The sequence below is a fragment of the Zingiber officinale genome, chromosome 6B, assembly GCF_018446385.1.
Source record: "Zingiber officinale cultivar Zhangliang chromosome 6B, Zo_v1.1, whole genome shotgun sequence".
Classification (NCBI taxonomy): Eukaryota; Viridiplantae; Streptophyta; class Magnoliopsida; order Zingiberales; family Zingiberaceae; genus Zingiber; species Zingiber officinale.
Window position 1 is genome coordinate 135,777,050 of NC_055996.1, and position 13,616 is coordinate 135,790,665.

The following is a 13,616-nucleotide window of genomic DNA, read 5'->3' on the forward strand; positions in this document are numbered from 1 at the left end:
AGACAATTATTTTCATTCTTTATATTAGCCACTGATATTTAATCGGTCACTAATTTACAATCAAAATTTTATTTGGTCACTATTTAATGACCGGTCATGAAATAAAATCTTCTTTTAGTACACTTCAACCAGCTTATGAGAAAATACTTACTCCTTTTATTAAGGAATTGCATGACATATGGCTAGCAATGGAGCTATCCTTAATTGAATACAGTGGAGCGAAGGCAGTGAATACAGTGGAGCGAAGGCAGTCGACAGTAGGCAGTGAATACAGTGGAGCGAAGGCAATCGACAGTGACGACCGACCTTAGTTGCCAACGATGGGGATTATTAGAGGGTGGTAGATTTCTTGGTTATTTTATTAATTTGGATATGAATAGCAGAAATTTCAATTACACAAACTAACTTGCCATTGAATTTTAGCATTCATATATTTTTTTTAATCAATTTTGATAAATATTCTATACTATCAATTTAGATAGGATTCATGGGATCTAGACAGACTCGCACAACCTACCTAGGTCGATCTATGATAGGCTTCGGTTAGCTCACATGATTAGTAAAAAATAAATTTTTAAAAATTTAAAATTTACATAGAAAACTCAATAAATTTGTGGACTTTGACCTTACTAAGTCACAACTTAAATTTAAAATTTTCTATATTTTTTTTACGGATTACAGGTTTTTTTTACGGGTTACAGGCTCGTGGATTGACTTTTCTAATCCACTTGGATTAGCTTGACCTTTCATGTCATATCATATGATAAGTTTTTGACGATCCAACCCATCCTATCTAGTAACTAACACATGAGATGTTGTTATCATGAGATCTAAAAATTAATTTACTCCTCCATATTAATTCTGAGACAGATTGATGGAGGCACTGAGGACGACTGTAGTCGTCTTTTGCCACCTTGAATTTAAAAAAAAAACATTTTAAAAAATTTGTTTTATAAATTGAACTAGATTAAAAAATAAATATTTAATTAAGAATATTATATATATATCTCCAAGGTAAAATAAAAAAATTTATATACAAACAATTATAATTTCTTTTAACTAATTGCACCAACATAAGTTCGGAAGAGAGGACATCGGGAATGCAATTTCAATTTTAAAATATTTTTTATTTTTTACTTTCAATTTTGAAAAATAAAAGAGAAAAATTCCAGAAACCAAACTGATAAAATGGAGATTTCAATTGTTCCAGAGGCAAATTGCAAATATCAAACACAGTTTGAAGAACAATTTTCAACTTTTTCCAGAAAAATAAAAACAATTATGCTAACTCTGCATCACCAGCTTTACAATTACACAGAAGTAAAGGAAAGAAAAGGAAAGGAGGAGCACCTGGAACTGCAGCTTGTCGGCTTCATTCATTGCAGTGCTTGCATCATGATGGACCTCTGCAACAGCTGCTGTTCATAAAGAGACTTGAAGATTCGATACTTCGCCTCGTGGTATTTCTTCAGCTTCTCCTCCTTGGATGCATGTATAACCTGCAAATCATAGCATAAACAAGTTTTTGAATATACCCAACTCAAAAAAGAAAGGATAAGGGCTGCATTTAGTGTACCTGACCAGCTGCACTTAGTGCTCTCATAGCTTCATGAAGGCCAGTGTATTTCTTGGCTGCAACAGCACCTAAAATGGCAGCACCTAGAAGCACTGTCTCACTTTCTCTTGGAAGAACGATTTGGCAGTCTGCCAGTTTGGCAATCATACATTGTGATTTCTTATGGATGAGATGTACAAGAGGATAGGAGAGAAGAGATACTGGAATTGAGCTTACCTACGATATCTGCATGTTCTTGAACATACAGAGGGTTTTTGGAGAGACCGCCACAAGCAAGAAGTGTATCAATCTGCAGTTGCAAAAGGATCCAGGTCATTAGTTAGCTCAGCAGATGCTTGTCTTTGTAAGAGTAGTTGAAGCTTCTTGAACGAGAGAGGATATCTTCAAAACATAAAGATCAACACAATAAAATGCTTGGTTGAAGAACATTTAGGGGCACAGAGGAAGTAGCAGGGTTTAAGGTTTTGTGCCATTCTGATCGTTTCGTGCAACTTCTTCATGGAAGCTATCAAGTCAGTTTTTTAACCATGTTAGGAGTCTTAGACTAACAAATGAGTTAAACTAATGTGTTTAACACAACCGAAGGCCTTGTATCGACCTAACCATGAATACAAGCAATCAAAGAGTAGGTAAAGCCCTAAAGGTCAATTTTCTCAAATCGTACTTAGGACGGCAATGACAGTGTAAGTCATAACACAATGTCCTCATGAGCATAGGCAATCCAATTGCTATAATTGGAAACACATACTAGTGTTTATAGAAAGTAGCTATTAAAAGTGTCATAGAGGCAATTATGCTATGTTCGACAAATCTTGTAACCCTAAATATGTACACTAAATAAAAGAAGCGAATGACTTGCCTTGTGCCCTTGAGAATTGCAGTGCTCCACGATGTGCCGAGTGCCATATGCTATGCCCTGGATTGTCGCTAGGTACAGAAGTGCCAACTGTTTTTCACTCGTATCAAGGGTCAAGCCACAAATCATTCCTTTTGATTTGGGGTCAGCAATGGGCGACCTGATCATGGTTACATTTGGATACAGAGACATGGTTAGACAGGTAAAATACAAATTAGCAACTTCACAGAGAATAGCTAAGATTGTTACATACAATAAATAGCTATACAATAAATTTGTAGAACATAGACATTTGATCATGTGGGTACATAACTCATTTTTTGGCTTGCATCAATAAGATGAGAAACAAAAGACTAAACCACTCTAAGTGCTTCGTGTAGTGAAAAGGCATTATACTTTCATGAGTTATAACTTTTTTTCTTCGAACAACCAGAATCAACAAATCAACAGAATGACAGTATATTCTTTGTATTCTTACCTGTTTCCATGAAAATCAGGAAGAACATGTATGTCTTCTGTCAGGGCAGACAGAAACGGCGCTTTTCTTTCTTGCATCATGGACTCCAAAATCTTGTTCAATATTTCATAAATGGAAACACCTATTCAATTTGAAAAATCTAGTGTCAGTATCAAACTCATTTTAGTGGTTTATATTCCAATGCAAACAACTATATCTACAGGCATTTTCAGTGTGCACCAGTATTGATGAATTGCTATGAATCATAATGACAATTTTTGAAGATGCCGAATTGAAAACATACTTTGGGAAGCAGCCCGGTTGGCAATAAGTGGAGCAGCAGGATGGTTCCCGACTATGTGATCGAGAAGGGCGCCAGTTGCACTTTGCCCACCTTCAGTTAGCCAATAACCAGGCATCATTGCTGCAACAAGTAAAATAATTGCCGCAACACATTAGTTAGAAAAAGTCGTAAAATGGAATAGGAAAGAGAATTTGCATACAGAACCAAAAAGGAAGACATATCGAGACCAAAGGTGAAAAGATATACCAGACCAAAATGGACCCCAGACTCCGGGGATAAACAATTTGTTGCAAGAAACAGCCATGTGGCAAGTAGATGTCCCACAAACTAAGACCATTCGATGACAAATTGCCTCCTCATCAGCAACTGAAACACAGTTTCAATCTGAATAATATCCACAACTCCAACAATTCGAAAAAAGAAAACTCTATTATAACATATTATGATAGAAATGAACTAGAACTTTCCAAGTGCACCTTGATGTTTAGACTCTATTTCAGATACACTCTCCATAGTTCCAACACCACCAGCATGAGCATCAATAAGTGCTGTTCCAACAGGAGTCCCTGCCAATAGGCCTAGCTCCTGAAACATAAATAGAGAGAATATTTAGAGAGAAAAAATGAAGACAATGCACTCCAGAAGAGAATGGTTTTACAAGAAACAAGATATGGATAATTTCTTTCTCTTATTACACATATATCTTGAGTGAACAGTTGTGATTGAATCCATGATTTCATCATTTTCTAGCTTCTTACCTTTGCAGCAGTTGGTGTCAAACCAGAACCCAATGGATAGCCAGGAAAAGCAACACTTCGACCTGTAACCAGGAAAATTACATGTTGGAAGAAAAGAAGAAAGGTAAATCAAAATAGCTATAATTAGATCTTTAGTTATAATAAGGTGTAGAAACATTCACTTTGTCTCCTATATTATGGTCAAGACAATTGGTCAATAAGTACGCAATCTAGCAACAAGAGCAACTGAATGTCTGAAGCTGGACTTATTGTTTACATTGATTGCACTTCCATAGGATTTTGTTCTATTAAATCTTGTTTCCATGATGTTCAGAATATGAAAATTAATCCTCAAACCAAAAAAACAAATATCAAATAAAATCTGGTTGCCTAAGATTGTTTACCAATTTTTCCATGATTCCCATCTAAGAGATCCCCCAGACCAATTTCCTCCCAAAAATCATCATCCCATCCACACGCCTCCATGCTAAGTGTATCCTTTTCCTTAGCAAGCTCCAGGTGTGCATGACCAAGGTATGTCCACTTGCAGACAGTTGTACACAGACTACGAGTGTCATCTCCTGTTGCCCTAACATCCAATGATGAGGACAACATTAAAGATTCAAATAAAATTTCAAAGTAATTCCAAATAAAACAGTCTCTATAAAGCAGATAAAATTATTTGACATACCTGAATGATAACCAGTCACTTAAATCCATCCATCTACATACCAAAGACCAAGATTCTTGCAAATTCTCTTTTACCCACAATAGCTGCATAGTTATGTTGCATTAGTATGTATCAGTTTACTTATAGATAAATAGTTCAATAAATGAATACAAAGACATATGCAAATACAAAACAATGTCATACATTGAGTTAAGAACAATGCAAATATTTACCAATCATTTAATCCATGACCCTTCATACTAAAAGAGATGCAGAAAAACAAGTTCCAGAAATTGATTGTACCTTGTTGTCTACTGAATTGGCTATGCCAAATCATATTACACCACCCTTATGAATGAAATAAGTTATCATCGTCTATGTTGGTGTTTTCAAGAGCATTGGTTCTCATACTCATGGCTAAGCAATTGTTAAACTGAAACTACAAACTCATGATCCAAACCAGTAGCAAAGAAGTGCATGTAATATCAGAGGTTTAAACTGCAGAATCTAGAGTAAGTATTACCATGAAGTTGATAGTTTTTTGTTAAGTTTCAAGGGCCAATTCTTAACTAGAAAATGCGTCTTGGAGCAAGATGAACTAATAATGACGATGAGAAGTATATTATGGAGAAGAAAATAAATAACATATGACAATGAGGCAACAAACAATAACAAAGGAGGGTACACACAAACCACAAGAATACTTTCATGCAGCTGCAGCAGAATTACACTTGTAGAAGTTGTCCAATATTAAGACACCATAATTTGGCAAATTTGTGCTGATATCATATGTGTAAGCATCTCTAAGTGAAAATGAGATGATAGGTGCATGATTCCTTATGAAGTTTGTATGGTTACTACTTTGGAACAAATTGGTAGCATTGGTCCATGGTAAGTTTCCATTCCTTTATGTGAACCTCACAAAAATCATTTGCAACACTCCAACCATCTGGCATCACGTTTAACTATTAGCTCCTGATGAATGATAGCCATGCTGATTTTCAAGAAAAACTTAGCCTTTTTATTTGATGAAAAAATTGTCAGCTAAAAACTCGAGCTCGTTGAGGAAAATTTGAGTACCTTGGGCGCTTGCATCTCAGGTGACAAAGAACCACCACAATACTGCAACACAGTTGACTTGCAAGCATTAATTCGCTCAGCCTGACTCACAGCCCTGTGATCCATCCACACAATGATATTTCGTCTAGCATCACCAGACAATGAAACTGAAACAGGGGATCCATCTGAATCAACAGCGACTGTAAAAGACACCCGAAATCTGAAATAAATTACAAAAATCATAATTTGAAATCACCTTCGATAAAAAATTTATTTTGCGGAAAAGGTTACCAAGGGAACAGGTAGCTGCAAATCCTAGACCAGTAACTTCTTGGGGACCAACATTAGCCAGAGTGCACGCTGCTCTCACAGCACTACACACAGCATGCCAGATATCTGTCGAGGATTGCTAATACGAGAAATAGATAATGTTATCCAAAGAAATGAATAAACAAACGAGAAGTAAAGCCGTAATCTGTTGTTAGTTCACAACCTCAATGCAATCTTTTTCCTTCCATATTTGTATTGGGCTGCTGGCCGAACCAATCAGTCTACCTTTCTCATCAAAAAGTCCTGACATCGAGATAAAAAGAACCATCTTTGAGTGGATGGGACGCAAAGCAAGTCGCAAAAGCCACCCAAAAGATGGATAAATAGCACCATGAAGAACAAATCGACCACAACGCCCCAATCGATTGGAGAAAAAAATTAAAATGAAAATAAAAAGGCGAAAATTTAATACCGGCGCGGGCGCTGCCGGTTCCGACGTCGACGCCGAGGAAGACAGTGCGACGGCCGCCGGTTGCGTGGGAGGAGGAGCTCATCTCGGCAGGGAGTGAGGCAGAGCGAGAGAGGAGCGGCGTCGCCTCGGATGCCAAAGAAGAGTACCGCGTCCGCCGCGCTGGAACCATCGCTTTCGCCTTAGCCTCTTCTTCTTCTACTCTCATTAATCTCGATCCGGAGATTAATTAGCTATGAAAAAAATAATTAATTAACCTTAATGCTGCCCTTAATCTGATGCCAATCTCTGACAACTCTCCCATTGCGTACCCAAAAATAGCCCTCGATTATTAGCGAAGGATTTGACGCGACCCCACGAGTGTTCCAAGGATCTCTGACTGGGTAGTTTAAAAACATATACCAGATGGTAACCGTATATGCTACGTTCGCATTTATTTTTCTCCTCCAAAATTTTTTTTTGATTTTTCCATTTATTTATGTATTTTCAATTCTAGATAATTTTCAACCAAAAAAATAATTTTATTGTGAGATATTTTTTCAAATTAAATAAATTGAATTTAACTCTCATTTTTGCAAATAAATTCAATTATTTTCGACAGCAAGACCGCCGGGAGGAAGTCGGCGGCGAGGTCGCCGGTGGCGGCAAAGAAGCGGAAGCCTCCGTCGCCGTCTATCTTCCTCTTCGCCTGGGGCAGGAATTATTCCGGCGATTTTTCTACAGGAATCGGCGGTGTGCATGGCAGTGCACTCATCCGCTTCTTCCACGGCGTCCTGCGTCGGTTGCTGTTGTTCCCCGTCGACGAACTCTGAATGTCAGAGTTGGTGGTGGTGGTGAGGGAAGAGGAGGAAATTTGAGAGAATGCTCGATCAGGAAGAGTAATTTTAAAATTATTAAGGGCGATTTTAAAAAGTGAACGAATGATCCAAAACAAGAGGAAAAACCAAATTTTATTATAGTTTGAACTTTGAACCACAATGATTCCATCAGCAATGAACTATTTTGGTTGTGGTAATTCACAAACTGTTTGAATATGATTCAAGCAATCAGGGTACCCAATTGACATGCATTTGGGGAAAAAATATTCTTATCCTCTAATCATTTGACAGTCATTTATAAATTAACTCTATAATTTATCTTTTTTCATATAACTTAGAGACGTATTGTAAGGAGCATATGAGATTAGTATAATCATCTTTGTTAAAGATTCACAGTACATCATCGTTATAATACTCACCATCTTATCAAAAAGTATAGGGTCCACTGTCACATATTTATTATAATATCCTTCTTTTCACCCATATTCCTTTTAATATTAACATTCATTATTTATAAGTTCCATAACCTACTCACTCATTTTAAAATTACATCATATTAAATAAATATATTTTAAATTATTTAAATTATTATTATTATTTATTCAATTTTAAATTTTAAAATTTATAACTTTTTAATAAATAAAATTTAAAAAAATATACACCTGGGCGGGCCAACCACCCACCCCGTGTTTACTTAAATGCATTCAAAACTTTGAACGTGTTTAAATGGAGAGGTGTTTAACATCCCTCCACAATGCTTTTAACATCACAGTGATATTATAGTATCCTATTAACATCTGCATTGCAGATGCTCTTATCATGATTTAAACCATCAGTATCAGTAATTTCCATTCCGCTTGTGATTAGTTAATGAAGAATGTTAAATTTCTTGATGATGCAGTAAAAGTAATGAATTATCAAAAGTATCACAATTCATGTTTCACGAGGATAATCGGAACTTCAGAAAATTCCAAAAAGCAATATCTGAACATTTCAGTTTGCGATCATATAAAGAAGATGGCAATCAATGAGTTTTATGCCTACAAACTACTTGTTTAGAATTGAATTGCTCTCTTTTGTTTAAGCAAAAGTATGGCTTGAGTCAAGTTTTAGCACCAAATTATTGAAAACTTGGTAGTCATACTCATATGATATCATCACGATCATCTATTTCGGATACATCAATCGGATCAAGCGGTCTTGTTGATACTGAGAGCATAACATTTAACCTAGAGTTGTGATGTATGATTAAAATTAAAGTTAGGTGAGGTGTGATCTAATAATTTGTGTCAAGTGTGCATGTACAAATTATTTGACAAGTGGTGAAGTCCTGGTTGGGAGCTTGACAATGACTAAGTCCCAGTTGAACTAGGCAATTGAAAATCTAATTGGGAGTTAAGCATGAGCAAAGTCATGGTTAGAACCAAGTAAGAAAGTTCTAGCTGGGTGTTAGGCGAATCAAGTACAAATGAAGTAAACTAGGAGCTGAAGGCTTGAGGGACAAGACCAAGTGGAGTATACTGAGAGCCGAAACTTGGCAAACAAGTCCAAGTGAAATCAGTTGGGAGTTGTAGGTTGACAAGTTAGTCTAAATGAGTTAGCTGAGGATGAACATCAAGACCCAACATAAGTGTGAGTAACTTTACATTCAAGGGCAGAGCCACCCTTAGGTTAGGGTGGGCTTCAGCCCCACCCATTTAAAAAATAAACTAAAAAAATTTTATAGCCCCATCATCATGTTAATTCCCTTTTAATTTTTTTTCCCTATCAAAGTTCCAGTAACTTTTTTCCTATTTGAATTGGTTTAATTAAAGTTCTAGAGCAGGCACGTTGCTTGAACTTTAATTAAATCAAAACATTTTCAGCACTTTATCAGTACCACCCACATGATGTTTTTGTCGCATGCTACAGGAGCAACTGACACTGCCGCCTCATCGCAGCCGCAGAGCCATAGGCGTGAAAGATTCTAGTTTCAATCCTCTTTGTCATTTTCCTTCACTAAGTTCGAATAGATCCGTTCATCTTTGAAATGGATTTCGTTCAACCTCCTTTCTCAACTGTATAATCTCTATATTTCTTGAATATCTTTAAGTTATCCTTCACTTGATATTTCGTATTCATATCCGGTATAGGCGTCCAACAAGGACTCAATGAGTACAATTGTGACATCCCTTCTCTCAAATAGCATGCGATATTTGTGCGACCATCATCGTAATTTTTTTATATTATCTCTACGAGTCAACTACTATTAATATCCCTGCTTGATATTATTTCTATGAGTCAACTACTAATTTTTTTCATTTGTTATAGTTTATATATTATAATTATATCATTTACTTATTCATTAAATCTAATATATTTATTTAATTGACATATTAATTCGCCTTGTTTTAACTCTTCTTGTTTCTACAACAACAACTAAACGAGCATTTTCAGTTATAAAACATATTGAAATAGCTTTTTGTAACAAGATAGAAGAAGAGTTTTTAGCAGATTTTATGGTCATCTATATAATGGAGTTGGTTGAAAAAAATTGATAATATATAATAATTAATGAATTTGATTCGAAGAAGAATCGAAGAGTATAACTTTGACGGTCAGCCCGAAGTAAATTTAGATCTTGGTTACGCCCCTATTTACATTGTTTATCCATTAAATGTAACCACTATAGGGAAGCAAGGTTTGATTGTTTAGGTGGTCGGAGGGAGTCCGTGTAAGTACCCCATGGTAGTTTTGATGTAATCAACTAAGTCAAGTTAAATCCTGTTGTGGTTTGATCCTTGTGTCTAAGTGTATAGGAGCTTAGGAGCACAGAAAGCCAAGCAAAAGATGCAGCTAGCGAGAAGGACGGCACGGAGAGAGAGAGTCGACGGGCTCGGTGCGTTCGAGGGACGAGGCGCTGTGGAAGAATACACTGACAGATGAGAAGGAAGCACGCGACAGTTCTGAGAGACGAGAAGCCGGAATAGAAAGTTGCTCGAGAAGGCCGGAAAATGGATTCGAGTGAGCCTTATTCCGGATGGGCGAAATCACCTGGAGCGGAGCTAGAGCAAAAGATCCGGACAGGAAGTCGACTCAGAGTTGACCCTGGTACGGACTCCCAGACTTGGTCCGGGCACCTAGATCACCCGGGGCAGCTAAGGCGCCCCGGGTGTGAGCCCTCAGTCATGGGTCGGTTCAACCCAGTCCAGGTGTTCGGACCAGAAAACTTATCAAAACGCGCGCTATGATCTAGTGAGACACGGATAAAATTCTATCCACGTCCAGGTGCCTGGAACCCTTTCAGGCGCCCTGATCTTAGAAGCTAAATACAACACTTGTAAACGATTCTGTTTGAGTTTAGTTTTGTAATTGTGAGCTTTGACTACTGTAAGAAGCTTCTCTCCGCCTGAAGGAGACTTTAGTGAGCTTTTCAACGTCTTGGATTAGCAATCCCCTGATTGTAAACTAAGTAAAATCTCTGTGTCTCTTTCTCTTTTTTAATTAGTTTCTTAATTAATTTTATGCAAGTGTTTATTTTAATCAAGCTGTAAAGATCGAGAAGGGTGTTTATTTTTTATGCAGGGTAATTTATCCCCTCTTGCCGGCCTTCAAGGGATCAACAAGTGGTATTAGAGCCAGAACGCTTCGAGAGGACTAACCCCCAATCGAAACATAAGAGATGGCTGGACCGAGCATCGATCCACCGAAGTTCGAGGGGGAAATCACAAACTGGAAGAAAAAGATGGAGATATTCTTTAAAACATATTTTGATTTACTACTAATTATGAAATTTAATTTTGTAGCACCAGAGGGTAAAGAAGAATACCAATGGACGAAAAAGAAGCAAGTCGACTTCGTAGCAAATGACAAAGCAAAGTTTCATCTACTTAGCGTTTTACTGTAGGGGGATCGGAGGCCGGCTTGAAGGGGGGTTGGATAGATGGCACCCCCAAATCCTTGCTTCCTACACTTGTTAGCTTATGCAACGGAAATACAAACAACAAACAAGCTAAAGACTAAAACTAAGAAAGGAAATGCAAACCGCTAACACGTTCGTTTAACGTGGTTCGGAGATTAGAGCTCCTACTCCACGGTGTGTCCTTGAGGTGGACGATCCAGATCCGTCGGTGGATTAGCCCTCGACAAACTCCGACTATCTCAAGTCGCTCCTTGTGGGTGGAGAAATCTCACCACAACACCAGCCAAGACTCTTGAGACTAGTAGACTACTAATTAGGGTTTAATTACCACCACTAATTTCGTCAGGGATAACCAAGCTTCCAAGCCTTGGTTATATAGGTCGCGGGTTGAAAACCCCGCTTACCAGTCGACTGCCCTCTGTGAAAATTCGACCATTACATCCCAATGGCTCGATACCAGTCGACTGATAAAACTAGCAGTCGACTGCTCCACACTGACAGAACGAACAGAAGCATTCTGTTCGCTCCCAATCGACTGCCCGGTCGACTGCATCAGTCGACTGCTACAGTAACGCTACATTACTACTACAGTAAAACCCTAAAACTAGGATTTTACTCCGAGTGCAATCTCTCATGCACTCGTACCCTCACCCTTATGACTCACTTGACGCTTCTTTGCAGTCTTGACCTCTTGCCTTCAAGCCTACTTCCTTTGGCTCTCGTCCCTCGGATGCATTCAAGCCCGCGGCTCGTCCCCAATGTCATCCTTCGCGTATGCCTCGAAGTCGCTTCCCTCGGCCCTTGTCCTCGCTGCCTTGTCCACGGTCCCTTGGATGCTCCATCTTTCACCGGACCCGAAGGCATCAACCTGAGTCACATGTGTATCCTGCATACCTGCACACTCACATACACATATCAAATACAAGGGTGAACCTAACTTAAACCCTCTTCCCAAACACCAAAACACATGGTCGCACGGACCATTGGGATTGCTTCCAACATTTACCACCTCAAGAAGTCAACTAGATTGGAACCTACGAGTCAGCCAAGGAACTCTGGGAGAAATTCTTGGAACTACACGAAGGGACCTCGGAGGCAAAACTAGCGAGATGGGATCTGCTCTAGAACTATATCAGCAACTTCCAATTAGAAGAAGGTGAAACTGTTGCACACTTTCACTCAAGGATCAAGGAACTTATCACTGGACTCATGAATCTCGGAGAAAAGGTAACCAATCGAAATTCGCTAAGGTACGGGCTTAACACCTTTCCCAGGACTTCTGAATGGGTATCCTTAGTAGATGCATATTACATCAATAAGGATCTAGAGGTAAGTACTTTAGAAGAGTTACTTTCTACATTTAAAGTTCATGAAACTAAATGCGCAGATCTGAAGAAGGAGCCTAAGCACAACATTGCCTTAAAGGCACAAATGGATGAACCAGAATCAGAAACGTCCCTTGACGATGACGAAACAACATTCATGGTAAGAAAATTCAAAAAGTTATTTAAAACTAATAAGTTTAGTCAAGTGCAGGATAAAAGAAGAAGAAAGGCAAGATGTTACCATTGCGATGAAGAAGGACATGTCAAAGATAACTATCCCAAATTTAAAAAAATAAGAAGCTGATCCAGTCAAAACATAAAAATCTAAAAGTGACGTGGGATAAAACATCGTCAGAGTCGGAGATCGAGAAGGGTGTTCATTTTTTTTGCAGGGTAATTCACCCCCTCTTGTCGGCCTTCAAGGGACCAGCAATTGGTATCAGAACCCTATTTTGGATGGCTGAAATCACCCAAGCGAGCGGAGATCGAAGCCCAAGCCAGACTTGCATTGATGGCAAGTCACCAAGAAGATGACGAAGCAAGCTCTTCCGCAATGAGCATTGAGAGCATCGATAAAGGGGGAGCAACATCAGAAGAAAGCATCTCTACAGGGGGAGCATCAGAATCGACAAGATAAGTCAGGTTCAGTCTCTACCTCCCGACCAATTATTTAAATTCGTAAAAATATTGTCAAAAAATGCCTATAAATTTGAAATTAAAAATATAAAATATAAAAAGGAAAATAATGAATTAAAACTAACCTTAGTAATATCTTGTTGATTAGAAGATTTCGATAAGATAAAAAGTGAAATTGAAAAGCTGAAAATATAAATAAAAAATTTGAAAAATTTTGCTGCTCACATGTTCAAACAGCTTGAAATTATTCAGGACTTAATTAGTATTTTAGATATCACAAGGGCCAAATCAAAAAATTAGAAAGAAAATATATTCCAAGAAAAATTTTCATTAATCTGTAGAAGGAATCTATTTTGGGTTTCAAGATCATGCTTAGGTTAAATTGTTATGCATGCCTTATTTTTTAAAGTTTTTCTTGCTTACAAATAAATTACTTTGCATGATATCTGTTAGAAATTAATTAGAATTTAATTTCTTTGAGAAAGAGAATTTCATCACTTATCTATAAAAAAAATTTCAAATTTTTTTGACCATTAGA

General features: G+C 37.7%; 1 protein-coding gene across 2 annotated transcripts; it reads right to left on the reverse strand.

Annotated features, from left to right (window-relative positions):
• Positions 1-1,181: 1,181 nt before the first annotated feature.
• On the reverse strand, positions 1,182-6,612 carry LOC121989725 (FGGY carbohydrate kinase domain-containing protein-like). 2 transcript variants are annotated; one of them, XM_042543935.1, is made up of 15 exons: positions 6,402-6,612; positions 6,153-6,232; positions 5,951-6,068; positions 5,681-5,859; positions 4,622-4,704; positions 4,335-4,519; positions 3,952-4,013; positions 3,670-3,778; positions 3,440-3,559; positions 3,194-3,313; positions 2,911-3,031; positions 2,436-2,592; positions 1,793-1,865; positions 1,577-1,704; positions 1,182-1,499 (listed from the first exon to the last, which is right to left on the reverse strand). In XM_042543935.1, the coding sequence occupies exons 1-15, from the start codon at positions 6,604-6,606 to the stop codon at positions 1,377-1,379; spliced, it is 1,863 nt and encodes a 620-aa protein (XP_042399869.1). In that variant the 5' UTR covers positions 6,607-6,612; the 3' UTR covers positions 1,182-1,376. The 2 variants fall into 2 exon arrangements, with proteins under 2 accessions (XP_042399869.1, XP_042399870.1); XM_042543936.1 differs by having other exon boundaries at positions 5,681-5,879.
• Between the last annotated feature and the right edge of the window lie 7,004 nt (positions 6,613-13,616).

What these genes read in the sequence shown, in the direction of transcription:
- LOC121989725 (XM_042543935.1), bottom strand. Translation starts at nt 6,606, where the DNA reads ATGAGAGTAGAAGAAGAAGAGGCTAAGGCGAAAGCGATGGTTCCAGCG. An exon ending in TGGGAATCATGGAAAAATTG is followed by an intron (nt 4,014 to 4,334) that starts GTAAACAATCTT and finishes TCCTGGTTACAG; the next exon opens with GTCGAAGTGTTGCTTTTCCT. An exon ending in CTGGGGTCCATTTTGGTCTG is followed by an intron (nt 3,314 to 3,439) that starts GTATATCTTTTC and finishes TACTTGTTGCAG; the next exon opens with CAATGATGCCTGGTTATTGG.